The 20,583-nt window shown below is 40.5% G+C and overlaps 1 protein-coding gene across 3 annotated transcripts in view; it reads left to right on the plus strand.

Moving 5' to 3' along the window:
- si:ch211-137a8.2 (uncharacterized protein LOC777613 homolog) overlaps positions 1-9,651 on the plus strand; it is a 44,988-nt gene extending 35,337 nt beyond the window's left edge. Inside the window, exons 10-12 of one of the 3 annotated variants that reach the window (XM_054603643.1) lie at positions 3,100-3,339; positions 7,023-7,078; positions 8,112-9,650. In XM_054603643.1, coding sequence (XP_054459618.1) covers positions 3,100-3,339; positions 7,023-7,078; positions 8,112-8,304 — 489 coding nt within the window. In that variant the 3' untranslated portion in view covers positions 8,305-9,650. Of the gene's footprint in view, positions 1-3,099; positions 3,340-7,022; positions 7,079-8,111 lie in introns of all 3 variants that reach the window. The other 2 variants (XM_054604426.1, XM_054605211.1) reach the window with 2 other exon arrangements.
- Positions 9,652-20,583: the final 10,932 nt, after the last annotated feature.

Below are 20,583 nucleotides of genomic sequence, written 5' to 3' on the forward strand. Positions count from 1 at the left end.
TTTTTTTTTACATAGCTGGGCTTTTCTCATAACATAAACTCAGATTACATTAGTTATAATGCTCTAGAGCTGCAACAATAAGCAATTCATCGATAAGTGGTTAACTATTGAATATTTTGGCAAATATTTTGATGATTGTGGTTTATGATTATTCATTATTAAGTAATTTAGAAAAAGTGAGTATTTTCTGTTTTTCCTACTCCTCTATGACTGTAAACTGAACATTTTCTTAACAAGAGATTTGAGTAGGTCATCTCAGGCTCTTGGAAGGACTGTCCTTTTTATGACATTTTATAGACCACACTAAAATAATAAACAGAATAATCAACAGTGAAAATAAGTGTTGGTTGCAGCCCTATCATGCTCGCTCAGGTGTCCCAGTTTTATAAATGAATGGACAAGGTAGAGGTCATCATGCACTCCATTAAAACACAGAATACAATAATGTGTTTATACTGGAGGAACTACCAAGTCAAGCCCTTATCCATGTTCCATATTTATTTTAGTTTTCATAATGAGTATCTTTGTTAACCATCAGTTAGTATAACTGCGGGCCTAAGGGCACAGTCACACATGCGCAAAATTAAAAATGGCAACCATTCCCCTTCTGTTAACTTCCATTCAAGTTGGGGGGGAAATAAATCATTTACTTCTAGTGTCGAGGGAAATTTTCGCATTACGTAGAGTTCAAATTTGGTGGACTTGCAAAGTCGCAGCCTTAGCCATTAGCAAAGAGGTGTGTGCATTTGACTAGACTTCACCGCTCCTTTAACCTCGTAGAGGAACACTAATGAGCTGCTACACCCCTGTGACTCTCTGCAACGTGAGCATTTTATGTAGGATATAACCTGACCCCAGATTTAATGACATTAATATGGAATATGCATTTTGACACCCTCATCCTGTCGGCTGATAAAGGGCTTCTGTGGTGTACTATTCCCAAACAAATTGTCAATTTGACTAGAACAAACCAGCTGACACATAGAAACAATGTAACATTGTATATTCTTTTTTTATTGGTTGCTGTCTTATCTCGCTAAAGATTTTGACCGCATTGTTTTAGGTGTTGAAATGATTTGACCTCATTTCAATGTATTTATTTACGTGTTAAATCCAAACTGATGCGTCGGAGGAGGACGACTGCAAAGAAGCCACACCAAGCCTCCATAAGAACAAAACCACGTGGTGTTTTTCTTCTAATTGATGTTGTTCTGCCCTGACCCAGATGCTACATGGCCCAGAGGCTTCGTCTGTCTGTCTGTTTCTACTATCTACTTCTATCGCTCTCTCTCTCTCACACACACACACACACACACACACACACACACACACACACACACACACACACACACACACACACACACACACACACACACACACAGCTATCTAAAAATGTTCTCCATGGCCCGTGTGTCGGCTCTATGAGCTGGTTACAACAAATCACCTCCTCCTCTGCCGATTTATTGATGACGCCTGCAGGATGTGGCAGCTCTTGTTAGCAGTTTCCTTTTTTATAGCTTTATTTTGGCAACAAATGGGAGTGTGTAAGCAGCTCTACAAGAGAGGCAGAGGGAAACTGAAGAACAGACATAAAGAGAGAGAAAAATAGACAGCATTCATGATTTCGGGGGGAAAACAGAGACGAGAACAGAACACTTTGAAGTGTTCTCTCTTTCTGTATTTTTCTACACACAGTGAACCCCAAAACCCAACTGGAAAAGAGAAAAACAGAGAGACGCACGTACAACTGAATTAGCATTTGATTACAGCTGCAGCATCCCAACAAAGACATCAAAGTGTGTGCACACTTGTGTCGTCCTACTGTATTTTCTTAATTGTCTATTTATTGGACGTGTAAAGGTATGATGTCAGCACGCCCTCCCTGCAGGCTCTGCTCGGCGCTATCTGACCAGAGAGCTGTTTGTACTTAATTCATTTGTGCCCGTGTGACCCCAACTGTTTGTATGCTGCATGAATTCTGGATGCAACTCAATCTTAGAACTTTTTGCTTAAACTTTTTTTGCAAGAGGAAGAGTGATAAATGTGTTTCTTGTATGCTTTACAGAAGATTAATTTGCAGGTGTTTTTGAGAGGAATCAAATCATGTGATCACAAGTTTGGCATGTAAAATAAATAGCAATTCCAGTACACTTATACTGCAAAACTGTTTTGATTTCCTATAACTACATATTTATCGCATATGCAATATCCAGAGAATGTTTAATAGTAAGTTGGTCTTAGCTTTTACGTGTGCAGCAAGCCCCCCCCCCCCCCTTTGATTTTGATTTATACCAAATTGCATGTTTACTAGCACCTGACTGCATAATACTGCTGTGCATAGGAGTTCTCACTTGCTAACCTGCTGAAGAGAATTATATTGATGATAAAAAGCCATCTGAAGATCTAATGTAGTAGAAAGCATCCCAGCATTGTCATTGTGTAAAGAAACATTTGTAAATGTGGTTATTTATTTTTAAGGAAAAACAACACTGAATGCAGCAAGCAGGAATGCAACTGAACCACAAAATGATGATTGAAGAGATATTTACTCTGTTGTATTTTTATACTATTAATGGTAAATGGACTAATACTTAGGGTATTTTTAGTCTCTTGACCACTCAAAGGGCTACATGTCATTCACTCATTCATACACTGACGGCAGGGCCGAACATGCAAGGGGCCACCTGTCCATCAGGACTATCTGACATTTACACACATTCAGATGACTTGATTGCTTGACCCGTGAGCTGTGCTGACAGGGGCAAGCAATCTTTAGGTTCACTGAAATGAACCCAGCCGTGGTTAATTGGGAAATAACAAATTATTTGAAGGCCTGCATGGTATAATTTTGAAAATGGTCAAGAGATATGAACCTTCCAAGCCTTCGAACTGAACCATTTTAAAAGAGTGTTGCATATCTGAGGTCCACTTGGAAACTTGATGTCTGATTTATGAAGTTTTGTCATTTCCATAATATGATGCCAACAAAATAAAATAAAAGAAGAAATGTTGACAGGCTGGATCATCAGGAGGTGACTGGAGGTAAACGATTAATTTTCATAATTAACTCTAGTGTATATTATCTGTTTTTCTGTGCAGCATTTGGAAGGATGGCTTGACCACGCCCACCCCAGAGTCCTCTCACCAGTAGTGACCCAGGGGGGCGGGATTCGGCCAAATGGAGAACAGGGGGCGACCTCGACTCCTGACAAACAGGACAGAGAACCGGTCTGCTTTGATGGCTGCCGTGTGAGGGCGTGGCTGGGTGTCCAGGGCCCCACCCCTCCAGAGAGGACGACTTCCTGTTCCAAAGCTGTGCAGACTGACGGGCAGGTGAAGGTGGGTGAAGTCACCTGTATTCACACTTTTGAAACCTAAATCAATCTTGACCAAAATACATCTCCAATTTCCCTTATCAAATGTTTTTTTTTTTCATTTAGTTTTTTCGGTTTTCATTTGTGTTCATTTATTATACTTAGTGCATACTAATACAAATTTGACAATAAAAAAACAACAACATTTTGCCATATATCTTCCCAAAATCCCAATAAATTGTGATTATAGATTTCAGGGGGACCCATCTTATAACACCATCAGGTTTAATTATGACCTGATTTAAAACCTACATTGTATGGCGATGTCCATCGTTCAAAATATTTAGTCCAGAGCAGGATATCTGACCTACCACAATTCTACTTATCCTGAATTATAATTAATTTGGGAGTACTTAGTTTATAATTTAATTCTACTTCAAGGATAAATATGGTAATGTTCTACCATTTCTTTAGATTGTAAAGAAATCCCATGAAAACACCCCAACTAGCACTGAATGTATCTACTAACAAGTATTGTGCGTGAATCAAAGCCTGATATATCTTCTTCATCAGTGCCACATAGTTCCATGAAAACACATCAACCAGCCACACTGTTTGACACGGTGACATGGTCCTTCATTACCATGAACTTTTTTTTACTCAATCCCACAATCCTGCTGCTACAAATACTCACTAGAGCACCAAATGTGGATTAATCTGCCACAACCTCACTATTTCCTCTTGTTTGATTAAAGCTACTGTGACCACCTGTTTTAGGAAAGTACTGACTATATCTTTGTGTTTTAAAGATGTATGTCTTCAGTTGGAATGGGTTTGGAGCTGACAGCCATAGACTTCCTCTCTGCGTGCCCTGTCAGACAGTATTGAGAAATGAACTAACACATTGATGGTTTGAGTCTTTTTACGAGATTTATGGGAAATTACAAAAGTAGAGACCATGTTGTGATAGGATCCCACCAGCCACGATGCCAAATGGAACCAGTAGTGTTAACTGGGTGATAAATGGACCTATACCCACTTCCTTACCCCGTACCTCTGCCCCCTTGCTCGGACCTCGCTCACTTTGGCACACAACCTTCATTTTGATCTCAACTACATACCTGCAAAGTTTGGTGACTGCATCTTGAACCTCGGTGGTAGCTCTTGCTTCAGTAGGTGTCCTCAGAACCACAGATTGCCACAATGACACATACGCAGAAGATGAGAACAATACCAGCATTGCTGTTCTGGCTGGTAAATTTAGAATAACACTAGCTTTATTGTCTTGTAAGTCTTATTTTGTTTTTTGCTGAGCTTGCTTTCCTGTGCAGTTCAACATTAACTTTCAGCACATGGCATCACATGAACATAATTCACGTGTGTAAACACTCCTGACCTGACTCCCAAGACATGCTCACGTACTCACAATCCCACTACACAAAGTAAATGGCTTATTTTATGGGGACCAATTGACACATGTTTCAGTCTACAAGTCAACATTTGAGAGTATTCAGCTTCAGATTTATGAGAGCAGAATCCGTTTTGAGTGTGAAGTCCTAATCATTTCAATTAATCATATCAAGCACATTTCTCTGTCTACTGTCTTTATTTTCTCAAGCTTTTTTGGCAAGTTTTCAGTACTTGACATTGCAGGAGGGAACTTTTTTTTGTCTACCAAGCTACAACAACAACAAAAAAAGGTTAGGAGTGGTCTGGAAACTAAACTATTTACTTTAAATATATTAGACTCTGAAATAAGTTTGTGATGCTGGTTTAAACAGGGGTTAATTTGCAAACATATGAAATGTGTTGGAATGTATAAAATTTCACAGACTACAGTATCCTGTAGTTACTGAAAACATGGAGTCCATGAGGGGGTTTAGGGCTCATTATCCTGGGAAGACGAACAGATTGCCAAGACATTCGTTTCAAACATTCATGTTTGCTCAGGAAGAATTGCAATAACTTTGGTGATGATCTGACGTTTCATCTAGCGCCCCCATCAAGTCTTAATTTTATTGTGTCCAACTTTCAAATATTCAGCTATTTAATGGTACACTATGGATACATTCAAAACACTCTTCTTAAGGCCTTTAGGAGCCGTCAAATGCAGGGTGAAAATCTGACAAATCAACGAAGCTCTGCTTTTTTCTACAAATTCTCAAATGTTAAAGACTAAACACACACACACACACACACACACACACACACACACACACACACACACACACACACACACACACACACACACACACACACACAGGCTATCTTTCTCAGTTTAACTAGCATTGTATAGACAAGTTCCAGCACACACTGAGTGATGTCCTCTCTCACAAGAAGCTTTATCAATATTCATTAATCATCAGCCTTTATTTTTCAATCTTTTGCAAAGACAGATTCCTGAATAACTGTCCTCTATGATCTCTCCCGCTCTTTTTTTTCTTTCTGGACTCTCTCTCGCCTTTTTCTCTCCATCAGACTTCATTTTCTCACCCTCTCTCATTACCGGTGAAAGAGGCCCCTATTTATCCTCCTCTTCCTCCTATCGTCTGTCGCTTCACGGCCGTAACTGATTTATGCGTTGAGTCTGGATGCACTTTATCTGTCGCCATAAAAACAGGAGAGGAACACGCAGACTTTCTCTTTTCCTTCCTCTTTCCTTCCTCCGTCTCTCGTCACTGTTTTTCCTCTGTCTGACTTACAACTAGTTACAGATAACTGTCCGTGTTCAGTAAAGAGAGATAAACAGACAGCGGGCAAAGAGAAGGAAGTAAAGTTTGTAGATGAGTTTTTCAGGGTCAAATCTGATAACAAAGCGTGTTTATGTGTATGCATTATTGTAATTAGAGCGATTTCGTGCACACTCATTTTCAAAATGTGATTTTGATTGAACGTGTGTTTGTGCGTAATAGCATTGGCACTTTCTAATGGAGGTTCATTACTGCCAAAACTATCGAGCGAGCACAAAACAAATTGGAGCAGAAATCAACCTGCAAGCCCAGATTTGGGAGCAGAGAAGGAGAGAATCAAGAGTTTAATCGATGTTTTGTGAGCAGCTTGTCTACAAACTCAGACTGAGAGCAGAACAAACTCTGATTAATTTGAACCATGGTTCTGACTCTGACTCCTCCTTCTCAGTGTGCTCCATCAGCTCTTGGACATCTCATGAGCTCAGTTTTGCTAAAAGGGAAGTCTGGAAAACTGTTGACTTAAAACAGAAACCAGCAAATGTGACTTGCAAACTCTAAAAGGCTGTTATTCTCATTATTGCTGAATATATTTATTGTGTGTATATGTATATATGTGTGTATATATATATATATATATATATATGTGTATATATATGTGTATATATGTATACGTATACGTGTATATATGTATACGTGTATATATGTGTGTATATGTGTATATGTATATGTGTATATGTGTATATATATATGTGTATATGTATATGTGTATATATATGTGTATATGTGTGTATATATATGTGTATATGTATATGTGTATATATATGTGTATATGTGTATATATATGGGAAAATAATAAACACAGCACCCTTTAAATAAGTAGTTGTAATAAGACATGTCCTGTGGGGTGGGTGGGTGGGTGGGTGGGTGGGGGCTGATATTCTCTTAAAAAGTTTTCATGTGAAAGTAAGTAATGTTGCCTGAAACCACCACTGATCAACAGAAGCTCTCTGTTCTGCAGGCTGAAGAAGAGCGGCCCTGTTGTGAGGAAGCTGAGCGTCTTCTCTCTGAACCAAGGTCAGAAAGAAGTTAAACGCAGATTGGAGAGATAAAAGACGCAGACAGGCTGTAATTTGTGGGATATTTCTAAACCACAGAGATAAGCAGGACAGGTCCTCTTAGTTCATGAAGAGAAAAAAGCTTGTAGAGAAAAGCACAAAAAGGTCATCGGCCAACAAACGCATCTTTGATCAATTAACAGAAACAGTGTTGAATGTTTATCAGTTTATGGTGTTTGTGCCGCTCCGTCCTAACTGGTCTGTCTTATTCATACTCTATTGTTCCAGGCCTTTATTTTCAATATTAGTCACAATATTAAGTGAAGGGACACCTCAAACACTCATCCCCCGACCTCCAGACGCCAAGAAGAGATCCTAAAATGTTTTTATTATTAATGTTTCATATTTTGTGTATTGAGCCAGCTCTCAAGTTTTATTTAAATGGAGAATTTGTTATAAGAAAATTCCCCTTAACATCAACAAACACATGCTCTATGAAATCAAATAACTGTCTCATGCTGCTTCTCTATGCTGCCAGGAATTCAATTTTGCAGGAGGAATAATCCTGTTATAAATGTTCTTATTTCTACATGCTGTGTTGGCCCAAAAGTAGTCAAATTAGTCTAAAGGTCTACTTGAAGCAGCCTCAAAATATGTTTAGTGTGTAATTTTTAAATTGCTAAAATCACCCCCCCTCAAAAAAAATGACAAAATATGATGTTTTTGTGGCAGAAATTATTAAACTGAAGAAAAGAAAAGATGGATGGTGGCTCCAAGAAAACTTTCAAAATCGACAGATTTGAGCAAACATTTCTAGAGAATTTAAAGCTTAAAGGGTTAGTTTTACATCTTCTATTATTACATCAGCGGTTAATTGAGAAATCATAGTTTGGTTAAGAAATAGTTATGGTTAAATGACAGATATGTTTTCAAATGTTGTTATCCAGCAATTGAGGAGATAAATGGACTTTTAATACTACCACAGTTAAAGATTACATTCCCAGAGTTTTCAAAACCAGAGTATTAATCCTAAACCTCTCCCTACTCTACAGTGTGACCTCCAGCAGCAGGCCTCTTTCCAGCCTGCTCTCCCCAGCCCTCCTCTGCCTCTTTCTGGCTGAAGCTCTGGCTCTGCTGGCCTGTCTGATCTGGATGACCCTAGAGCCGCCATGTCACTACAGTGGCCGGACACTTCGAGGCTTACACCTGGCACTGAGGTACGTCAACGGACCCCCACCTACATAAGACCACCCAGAGACCCTCATGACCGTCCAAAAATCAGAAAGGGTCTGACTTATATGGCTGTTTATTTTATATATATATAAAAAATAAATGATACTTATGGTTGTAGAAACAGCATTAGCCCTGTAGAGAGATGAAGTCAACAGTCATATCCAGAAAAGCTTTGTGCCCACATTACTACGTAAAGAGATTTAATGAAGCAGAAGCTTATAGTTATATTATTAAAAGATGGGTTGCCTTGCTTACACAGGTTATACTTTAAACTGTGCTAATGTAGCTAAAGCTAAATGACTGTGTGTAACACTTTGACTGCCATTCATGTGGAAATTATGAAGTATGTTGTACTTGATATAAATCACTACTGCCTTGTTACACTGTGACAGCACTTGTATTTATAATTCATTAAGATGTTTTGCAAAGTAACAAAATGAAATGTACTTAAGTTAACATTTAATGTCTTTTTTTTTTTTTTACGTTTTAGCCTACTACATATCTGTTCATTGCTCCTGGCCTTTTTCCAAACAATCAAAAGTGTATATGTTTTTTTTTTCCACTTATTTCCAGGCAGCTTTTGGTTTCAGTTAATTTATCTAAAAATCAGTTTGCAGCCACTTAAAACCTTCAGCAGAGAAATAATCCATCAGTGATGAATGTCTATTTATTGAAGCCAAAGTTGTGTTTTTGGTGTCGTGTGAAGCATTTGAAAGTTCTGTACGGCTTTTCCAAAGACCAATAATTTCACTGTGACCAAAATCAAAGCATGATGGAGCTATAGTTTCACGTCTCAAAGACACAGACACATTTCTGTTTTTACTCAATGTTCAAACTCAGAAGTGTGTAATGATTCATCTTTGTCAATAATGTCATGTCCCAGCCTAAAGAAGGTCCTGCCTGGTTTATCATTTTGGAGACTGAAGAGTTCCAGTTAACCAGCAATATGTCACAGCTGTAGGAAAAACAGCTGTTTGTGAATTTAGCTTGCTTTGGACGACCAGTGCCTCCTCACAAACTGTGGGTTTGAGCTGCTTGTCTTTGTTTTGTTTTGTTATTATATTAGTGGACATTTTTTCTTTAGGAAGAGTAGATAGTTGAGTAGATTTACTTTGAAACCCAAATGTCTCAGTGCAAAATGTCAGTCCATGCTCCCTAAAAAGGTTAATTTCAAGAGGATCACATTTTTGTCAGTTGCTGCATGATGATGACGACGATGATGATGAAGTTGAAGATGTGTTTGGAGCCTTTAAGAGTTTTGACAAAATCATAGAAAAAGGAACTTTATAAGTCAACTGTAATCTTAAACATTTCACTTTTTAATTTGTCATTGTTTCAAAAACAGATATAGCTTTCAATCAAATGTTTATGCTTTTGTACACTCGTTTGAATTTAACAAATAAAATGAACTGTATGAAATATTTCGATCTTCTAGATCATTTTGTCAGTGTTTCATTTGTTTGTTCTGAAAGTAGAAGTAGAATTTATTTTAGTGGGAGATTCAAACAGACATTTTTTATTCCCTTTCTAGAAGTAAAGACTGAGAGGTTTGTATTTCTCTCATGCATGACATTCAATCTTCTATTATTGTTCCTTGAAATAAATGGGATTCAATATATACATCCCATTACTGTTTGCCTTTTTAAAAAACATCCACAATCTTTACCAATTAAACAAACTTCAGTTACAAGGGACACAAAAAGAGACACAAACATTTGACACTAAACATTAAAACGTGTTGTCATCAACATTTTGCAGAACTGAACTGGTCTGGCGATCAGGTCGAAAAAGGTTTTACTTCAACATTGACTACACTTTACTTTGCTTGACAGAACAACTATGACGGAAGTAAAATTCTGCCTCTATTTCAGACCACATTTAGTTTTGAATACGTTTTAATGCAGTATTTTAAGGTACTTAACTTGAGTATATGTTTACTACCCAACTACATCTCAGTTAAATATTAAACTACTACACTTTTTTGTGTTTGTGCAACGTTTAAAAAAGTTCTTCTAGACTGAGCTACAAGTGAAGTTAAGAGTGGATCCTCCTCACTTCGTGTGTGCGTGCGTGCGCGCGCGAATGACGGCGTAGTTTCTTATAGCAGATTTGGGTTCTGGATCCCGTGCCACACTCACGTGCATGAAGAACAGTGAGTCATTGCGATCGGTGACACTGCTAATACACTAAGCAGGGATTACCAGTACAGGACAAGGTGTGTGTCTGTGTGTAAGATAATGTGCTCAGAAAAGGCCTGTTTTTGTGTGGGGTTGTACAGATTGTATGTTTAGGAGGACATTTTTTGGAAGGCTTTTCCTATTTCCTGTTTTGATGAATTTCTCTATGAATTTACTGTTTAACAGCCCAAAAATGAGACAATAATAAGCCCACCAGGACCCACAGCCTCACTCCCTGCTGGCAGGAGACTAGTTTGGTAGAAGAGGGATCAGCAGCTCCCAGTCTCATGGTGGCTCGGGATGACAGACGGACCGTTTAGATCCAGCAGCATCATGTTGGGCTACTGTTTAAGTACCATTCAGTAGCACGGAGAGGATGCTGGCTTGTTCGCCGCTTCTCCGCCTGCAACTTTAAATCTATTTTTTGTTTAATTTTTAACTTAACTTAGCCCGATTATAGTTGTGTTATTTGCTTTTGGTCTTAGCCCTGACGCAGAGGTGAAGATTCATTTCGCTGTAGTTAGTAACCTACAGCCATCCTCAGCTACAAACAATTCACCAACCTGTATTGGACTAAGCTTTGCATTCCGAGACAGCATCCCTGGCTCAACTAACTCTCGTTGGATAGACGCCGGAGGCTGTGTACAGACATCACCACTCTTCAACCTCTGCGACATCATTGGATTCTCCTCTCTTCGCTGAGTCCTGTCATCCATTGCTAGGAGGTATCCCCCGGACAGCCTGCTGTCCCTGTGCGGTTAGCCTGCTGGCTAGCTCATCAACAACTTGCTCTCTGGGCCTGGGGCGCCTGGATTCAACAAACTGGCATGGCATTAAAACTCTTTACTCGCAACTGCCACAGCTTACCTGGATGTTCTGATGCCAAAGGACCTGATCTTGTGAATCGCCCACGCTAAATACACAGAGTTTCCCGACGCAAGTTTGTTTACTCTGCGAGCACCATACCGTCTCTTTAGACTGAAAGACGCACTGGCGCATACTTACTACGTCATCAGAACGCTGTCGCTCACAGAACTAGTAGCAATCTCGGCCCTCTCAAAAAACACGCACTCTGCCCCCAAAATCAGAAGGATTTCAAATTTGCCTCCCTGAACATTCAGTCTCAAAACACTTCTTTTAAATGATTTTATATCCGATCATGACATTGACATTTTATGTCTTAGTGAAACCTGGCACCGCAGTGGTGACCATCTCACCTTAAATGAGGCGACTCCTGCAGGCTACAAATATATCGAAAAAGCACGCAGCTCTGGTCGTGATGGGGGGCTGGCAGTGTTCTATCGGGATACTTTCGGCCTGGCTGAACTGCAGGTCCCTGATTCCCCATCTTTTGAATGTTTAGCTGCCAGATGCCTCACTCCAGAACCTCTGCTAATTGTCAGAGACAGCCCAGAGCAAACTCAACTTTTATATCAGATTTCTCAAATCTCCTCACAACCCTGTGCCCCACCTTTTCCAGGCAGGTGGTACTTGGTTATTTTAATATCCATTTTAATATCCACTCTCATTGACTCTGGCCATAGAAATCCCAGGCACCTGTTCTCTACAATAAATCAGATGCTCAAGCCCTGTAGCTCCTCCACCACTACTCCCTCTTCTGATGACTGCAACCGCTTCATGGACTTCTTCAAAACAAAGGTCGAAACATCAGGCACAACATCACCCCCAACCAACCTGACCCTCCCCCTGATCATGCCCCCCATGATGGCCTAGCCTTCGATCACTTTGCTGAGGTCCCTCAAGATGAGCTCTCCAGCATTGTTTTAAAAATGAACTCCTCCACCAGCTCTTTGGACCCCATCCCCACATCATCATTGAAAGTGTGTCACACAGCCATTGTCCCTACCGCAACCTACGTAATAAACAGGTCCCTGTCTACTGGTGAAGTAGCCCCCTCCCTCAAACTGGCAGCCATCAAACCTGTGCTTAAAAAGCACAATCTGGATCTTGAGGTCCTCTCCAACTACCGTCCCAGTTGGGAGGACCATGTAGCTGGAAGGTTGTCACCCTCCAGCTACATGACCATTTCCACTCCCACCAGCTCTATGAAACCTTCCAGTCCGGTTTCAGACCTTCCCACAGTACTGAAACTGCTCTGGTGAGGGTTGTAAATGACCTTCTAAGGGTGACTGGACTTAAGTGCTGCTTTTGACACGGTGGACCATAGCATCCTGTGTCGGCGCCTCCAGGAGGTGGGAATTACAGGCACTGCCCTGGACTTCTTCATTCCTACCTCACAGGACGGCAGGAATATGTTGCCCATGGCAATCTCACCTCCAGCATTAGATGCTTACCTCCGGTGTCCCCCAGGGGTCAGTCCTGGGGCCTCTGCTCTTCTTAATCTACATGCTGCCCCTGGGAAAAATACTACAGAGCCATAACATCCAATTCCACTCATATGCTGACGATACACAAATCTACCTGCAAACTACCCCTGACAAACACCTGGCATTATCCCGGGCTACCAAATGCCTGGATGACATCCAGCACTGGATGAGCAGCAACTCCCTACAGCTAAATGGCAGCAAGTCAGAAGCAATTCTCATTGGCACCCCCCATCAGACAAAAAAGGCCAGTATCACCCACATCACCATCAATGGTCACCCCATTCCTCTCTCCTCACTTGTCACAAACCTGGGCATTAAACTGGACTCATCATTGTCCTTTGATGCACACATTAAATCTGTCTGCCAAACATAATTTTACCACCTGAGAAACATCTCAAGGCTAAGACCCTGTCTACCCAAACGTGATGCAGAAATGTCATTCATCAGCTCTCGCCTTGATTATTGCAAATCTCTGCTCGCAGGACTACCAGCCAAAACCATCCAGAAGTTACAATATGTCCAAAACCGTGCCGCCCGGGTTCTCACCAGGACACGGAAATCACAACACATCACCCCAGTCCTACACTCCCTCCACTGGCTTCCAATGAACCAACAAATCATTTTCAAGGTACTTCTCATAGTCTTCAAGGCCTTAAACTGCACCGGTCCAACCTACCTCCTGGACCTCCTCACCCCTCAATCCACATCAAGGCTAGCTTAGATCAGGCAACTCCAACCTCCTTGCGGTTCCCCGGACAAAGCCGGCAACCATGGGAGTTCGTGCCTTCTCCTCGCTGGGGCAACACCTTTGGAATAAGCTCCCGGAGAAGATCAGGGCCTTAGACTCCCTCGCTGCTTTTAAATCAAATCTTAAGACTCACCTGTTCCTCTCTGCCTTCCCCTAAAGTCTTGGTTTTGTGTTGTTTAGATTGCATGTCCTTGAGTAATTGTTCAGTTTTAATATATATTCTTTTATTTCATTATGATTATATAAAAAAATATTTCAGATTTTAGCATTTTATTATTATAATTGATTATTGTGATTGATTGTTTCACTTTGTAAAGCACCTTGAGATTTCATTGTATTTTAAAGTGTGCTATATAAATAAAATCCATTATTATCATTATTCATTTTCTATAACCAGTGTAGCATGAAAGCATGGTGGAATTAGCAAGCTCGCCAACTATCCATAAAATGGGTAAAATTAAACAAATGCTTCATCCACACTCACAAACATCACACGAGTTAAGTCATACGAGGAGCCAACTATATGACCTATAATCAAACCTTATTTCCACCACATGAGTTTGCCTTTGTGAAAAGCAAAAAAGCAAAACATTTAAAATTTGATGCAGCTCTCAATACTTAGCTAAGACAGTGCTAAGTAATAGCATGTGTGTGTGTGTGTGTGTGTGTGTGTGTGTGTGTGTGTGTGTGTGTGTGTGTGTGTGTGTGTGTGTTACAATCTGCTATATGTGAAGTGTAAGGTGTGTGTGTTGTGTGTACTGTACTTGTGAGTGCACAGTGTGTAGCAGTCATTGTCAATGACTGTAAACTGTACGTGTGTGAACATGACTGTGTACATGTGCCTGTGTTTTTGTCATGCAGCTGTCACGTCATGTTTGCGTTTCTCTACCTATGACCTCTCTGTACGCCTGTGTGTCTTTGTTTCTGTGTTATTGTGGTTATTTGCCTGATTTTCCTCTGCATTCTCAGACAATTCGTATTAGTGTGTTTCTTGTGTGAGCAGCAGCGTGGTTTCTTGTGAAGGACTCTACTGCTAATATTCTTTCATTTGTATGACTGTAGTCTTTCTCTTCTGTGTGTGTGTGTGTGTGTGTGTGTGTGTGTGTGTGTGTGTGTGTGTGCGTGCGTGTGCGTGCGTGCGTGCGTGCGTGCGTGCGTGTGCGTTAACTGGATCTGCTGGTGATCCAGTTAATGAAAGCGCTCCATCTGTTCGGAGTGTCGGCAGGCCTGCAGCTGAGGATAAAGGCGATGATGATATCTGCTCATTAAAAAGTAAGAAAATTTCAAACTTCCTTCTCAAGAATCATAAGGGAGAGCTTCTGGATTCCAATTTTAAATGTATGTATTGTCCAATAAGATGGTCCATGTTTGGATGGACAAGGCGTGTTTTTCAGTCCGGACGTGTGGAAGCGGGACGGTGGTCAGGGGATGGGGAGAGCGTCCAGCGCATGAATGGACAAGATTGTTTTCCCACAGCTGACAAAATGCCTCAATTCAGTTAGAGGGCACATCATTTAGTGTTAGCTGAGGAATCTGCCAGTGGACATTCTATCAGGGGGTCGTGAGACAGTTAGAGCTGTGCGATAGGGACAGAAACTTTAAATCTAAAATGTATAGGAGGACTGAAAGCCTTATATTCATTTCTGATAGCTCCAGATTCACAAGCTGTAATGTTATTGGATTTCACAATTCTAGGATGAACCTCATCTCATTATGAAGGGAGACAGTCGAGACAAAAGGCATTAACAAACAATGACACAGCAAAAACAATTTGATTAGTTGGAGGTGTGCTGGTTTGCAGAGAATGCAGTAAAAGCCAATCATCTGCATCTCTTGAGGTAACCATGGCTGATTCTCCCTACAACATTTAAAACACATCCAGTGGTCAAATAGTACGGTAGCGTTATTGGTTGAAGCAGTTTTAATAATTGATTATTAATTAATATGAAATCATGTGACGATGATTAATAACCCAAAATCAGAAACCCATTAAAATGTGTAAATGGAGAAGGGGAGTGATCGCAGTCAGCTTCAGCTATCAGACAAATATGTTTTAAGCCACAATAGAATTTACATTAGATTCTATAGGACTCAACCCAATTCAGGAAAAAAAGGGAAACCTACAAAATTTGATATTAATCAATTAAGTCTCAATCTGGGATGCGCCGGAGCTCTTGTCATGGTGTACAGTGACTTCTTTTTTAGTAAACACACATATCAAATGATCACATTCTTTATAAGTGAAATACTTAATAAATGATTAACTACACACTTAACCAAAAACTTAATAAAGAGGAATAAATTAATAAAGGGAATAAAGATCAATAAATTAGTAAAATGAATAAAGATTAACAATGTATGAATGGAGAGGATTATTTGTGACCAGATAGAATCAGTGACTCCTGGACTCCTGTTTGGGAAGTAGTGAGCGTACTACTGGCTAAAGACACTTGGTCTGTCCTGTACGAGATCGTTATATGATGTTTTGATATAGACTGTTCTCTGAACTTTGGTTCTCCAATCACTATGAAGGAATAAGAATATAGTTTTTTGTGAAAAAGGTTTTTTTCACAAATTCAAGGTACCACAGGGCTGGTCATTGATACAAAAATAGTCATTTTGTGGGTGGGGTAGACAGACATATTGATAATGTCTGCATATCTTTTTTGGAAAACCAACTGAGTTGAAATCAGACCCATCCATGTGCGCCAAAATTGAAATTATTGAGATTTATTGAACAGAAGGTGTACACATGGCTTCATAAACCTGCCTGTGTATATTCCTGTCTTTGTGCATGCAGTTTTGCATTTAGTTGTGAATCTACAGAACTGTATGGATCTGAGCTCTGAAAGCCACAATTGTAATATTTATACTGAACTCAACATTGTTGTGGAAACAGAAAGAACTGAAAAAGAGAAAAGACAGAGGGAGGACAGATTTCAGACACATTCCAGCTCTGGAGCTGCTGTGTTCGGGAATTTAAGCTATTCAGTACGTATTTATGAATAGAACACAGTCTGTTTTGTTGTATAATGGGAACTTTAGCTGCATCCATTTCACACAAAACCCTACCTCATCCATGCAGCATATAGACACGTCCCATCTTAAAGTGGCGTCTCGCCAGGCGACAGTTTTTTGAAATCCATACTGTTTCCTATTAAAGATCTGGACTCAACAGAAACACACTATACTTTTCAGCTTTGCCTGAACAGATGTAAAGAAGATAATCAGCTGCAAACTAAATCATTGCATTGATTTAATTGAAATGCAGCAACCAACCACAGTCGTGGCCATGGTTAATCGCATTTAAAACATACACAGAGGTTTTAGTCAAGTTAGAAGAATTTTTTTTGTCAGATAAAAACATGCTATTGATTCAATTAAGATGTAACGGAGTTAATCTATTTACTGGTTAAAACATACTTACAGAAAAATGCAGTTTTGTCTGGTTGCACTGATGAGCATATAGGGGTTGTGTGTGTTTCCCTTCTCCGTTCTCTACACTGGCTCCCTGTAAGAGCTCGCATCCAGTTTAAGACTCTGGTGCTAGCCTACAGGGCAGTGAAAGGAACAGCTCCTTCCTATCTCCAGGCCTTGGTCAAGCCCTACACCCCTGCCCGACCACTTCGCTCTGCTGCCTCGGGGCGACTGGTTGCCCCGTTGCTCAGAGGTCCCTGCGGCCGATCCACCCGGTCACAGCTTTTTTCTGTCCTGGCCCCTCAGTGGTGGAATGAACTCCCCACCGACGTCAGGACAGCAGAGTCGCTGCCCATCTTTAGGCGCAGGCTGAAAACTCACCTCTTCAAGAAGTACTACCCGGAGCCTTCCTCGTAGCACTTATTGCACTCGTATTAGTTGCTGCACTTACTGTATTCGTATCAGTTCGCTGCACTTATTGAATTTGTATTTGTTTACTGCACTTATCCTATTCGTAGTAGTTTGTAGCACTTACTATATTCGGATTAGTCTGTTGCAATTATTGTTTTCGTAGTAATCTGCCTCTGCACTATACTTTTGCTCTGGCTTATGCTTTGAGATGCTTGTTTAAGAAAGGAGATGCACTTATGACTTCTGGTGACTAATAGTTCTCTTGAATACCTATGTTGAATACACTTCCTGTAAGTCGCTTTGGATAAAAGCGTCTGCTAAATGACTGTAATGTAATGTAATGTAATGTTTACAAGGCAAGTCACGTGTTTACTGTGTGTTTACTATGTGTGTTTGTGTGTGTTTGTTTGCTCTGTGTGTGGCTCCAGGCTGGACACACGCTCCCTGATCTCTAGAACTAATGAACTGTCCAAATTGTCGGCCATATTCTCGAGGTTTCAGCGTCCTTAAAAAAACCTATTTTTTAGTTTTATCGTCCCAAACACATTCTCTGCATTTCAGTGTCCCAATTACTAACACACACAACACACACACACACACACACACACACACACACACACACACACACACACACACACACACACACACACACACACACACACACACACACACACACACACACACACACACAGATCCTGTTTCATCTCATTAAGCTGGTGGTCAACTTATGGAAACGCAATGCCAGAAAACAACCGTGTTTGTGCATGATAGTAAGTCTCATAGTGTGGAAATGTAACTGTATGTTCTTACATCGTCTCTTTAATATCTTTCCATTACAGGGAAAAGATCCCTATATTTACTATGTTATAATATTATTTCTGCACATCAATACTCAAACTAAAACATGACTTCATAGATTTTAAACTGAGCAACAAATGCATCTGTCATTATCATGTCCTTACACATACATACCCAACTCAGCCCTCTTTAGCAATACCTGGGCTGAGTTGGGTACAGCCTGCATTAAATGTAAAACTTTGGTACCAGAAGGCAATGATGCATTCATTTGCAAGTTTGACTGACACCTTGACGTCTGTGAAAAGATGGCTTTATTCAAATGCCTGAAGCATGTAAAACACACAGAAATATGGTCATTTAAATGCTGTTGAAACCACATGCAGGACTCTGGAAATGGATCCAACTCTGGTGTTCTGCACTTTATACAGCTACCATCCAGCCTCAACAACATCAGAACTCGTAAAACATGCCTCCTGACCGCCTCGGAAAACAAAAGGTATTTATACCTAATCTGAACAGCTACACTTGAAAACGGGGAAAAGAGCGGAACTTGTGTCTTCATTGATAACTGCACTCATTTTCAGATGGCCCTTCCTGGAAGACATTGATGGTGTTGCACTTTATTGAACTTAAAAAAAATTGAAAGAAGTAGTTGTGTGCCAAATATAGAGAGCTAGAGAGAGAAGTTGAAATCTCCACACAGCTGAGCAATCACAGATTGAAGAATGCTATTATCTGTTTTCAGACACATTATTACAAGTGTGAAATTTTAAGGTGGAGCTAAGTAGAACTGAGCGAATAAGACCCTTTTAGGTGAACAAAATGTTACAGTTAATTTACATAAACTAAAAACACACTGAAAGGGTTCAAGTTCTAGGACAAAAAACAAATAAAACTCCAAGACCGGACAAAGCTGTGGTAGCAACCTGTCAATCACAACGTAGCCCCACCCTAAAGCATACCCTGTTTAATGGTCTATTTGACTCTAAATGACACCATAATTTAGTGTTCATTAAAGAAGACTTGAAACAAGAGATTTAGACCATGAAGTCATGTTTAAAAATGTTCAAGTTAATAAATCAGGTGAGCAGTAAAGTCATTTTTTCATAGACTTTTAAATAATCAGATTTCATTTTGCAACCAGAGGAGTCGCCCCCTGGTGATCATAAGAAAGAATGCAAGTTTAAGAGCCTTCTGCATTAGCTTCACTTTTCAGACCCGGAGGTTGCTGTCTGTTCTCTGTGCTTTATTTACATAGCTCAGGCTGCCCCTGCATGCCTTCGGGATGGAGAACCCTTCTGCACTGCGCTCATAACGTGTTTACAGCTGATATCTGCCCCAACCCATGCTGCTGTTGTAGAAGCATAGCATCCACCCTCCACTCTCCCGCCCAGGTTAACGCTGTAAGCTCTGTCAGCACTGTTGCCTTTGGGATTGAGAACCCGTTTGGCATTGGATTTATCTGCTCAATTTTATTTAGCAACACATTATACTCTCCTGTATCTTAAAATATAAACAGAAAACCCTCAAATGTTTCAGCTTCTCAGAAAGCACAAGGAGAAAGTGTAAACTAATGTAAAAGGACATCTCACTGATCTCCAGGCGTGTGTCGCTGGAGGTGGAAAGAGTGGTGCTAACATTAGCGAGCTTCAGCTCCCTTATAAAACCAACACTGATCACTTTCCTGGGAGCTTTAATGCAGATAAATGCATCCACCAACTGGCTAATAATAGTCCTCTGGCAATATACACACCATTAACGTGGCATTACCTTCACCCATCCATAGGAAGGGACAGGCGTGTGTGTGTGTGTGTGTGTGTGTGTGTGTGTGTGTGTGTGTGTGTGTGTGTGTGTGTGTGTGTGTGTGTGTGTGTGTGTGTGTGTGTGTGTGTGTGTGTGTGTGTGTGTCTGTGTGTGTCTGTGTGTCTGTGTCTGTAGGAGCTCTGTCTCGGCAGTGTAGTTCAGGATAAAGTCGGGATGTTCCCCCGGCTAATGGCTTTGGATCGGAGCCCGCAGTGACAGGACTAACTGACCAACCGGCTGCTGTGTGAAGAAGTCTGGTTCACTGCCAAGTCAACACACATTACACATTACACACAAACACAACACACACAGCTGAGACAGGAAGCTGACTGTGGCAGAGTGTGTGTGTGTGTGTGTGTGTGTGTGTGTGTGTGTGTGTGTGTGTGTGTGTGTGTGTGTGTGAGTGTGAGTGTGACAGGAAACTTTTGTTTTTGGGGAAATTAAATGTGACCTGCTGCATCCGGCGCAATAAAAACAGGAATATGTTGGTATTTTTGGTCCTTAATTATTTTAAATGATGCTCTAAATTGATCAATACCAGAGTAGACTGACTGGATTATTTAACAAGCTGATGCTGTGTAGCTGTTTA

This window comes from Anoplopoma fimbria, chromosome 1 (genome assembly GCF_027596085.1).
Source record: "Anoplopoma fimbria isolate UVic2021 breed Golden Eagle Sablefish chromosome 1, Afim_UVic_2022, whole genome shotgun sequence".
NCBI classification, from domain to species: Eukaryota; Metazoa; Chordata; class Actinopteri; order Perciformes; family Anoplopomatidae; genus Anoplopoma; species Anoplopoma fimbria.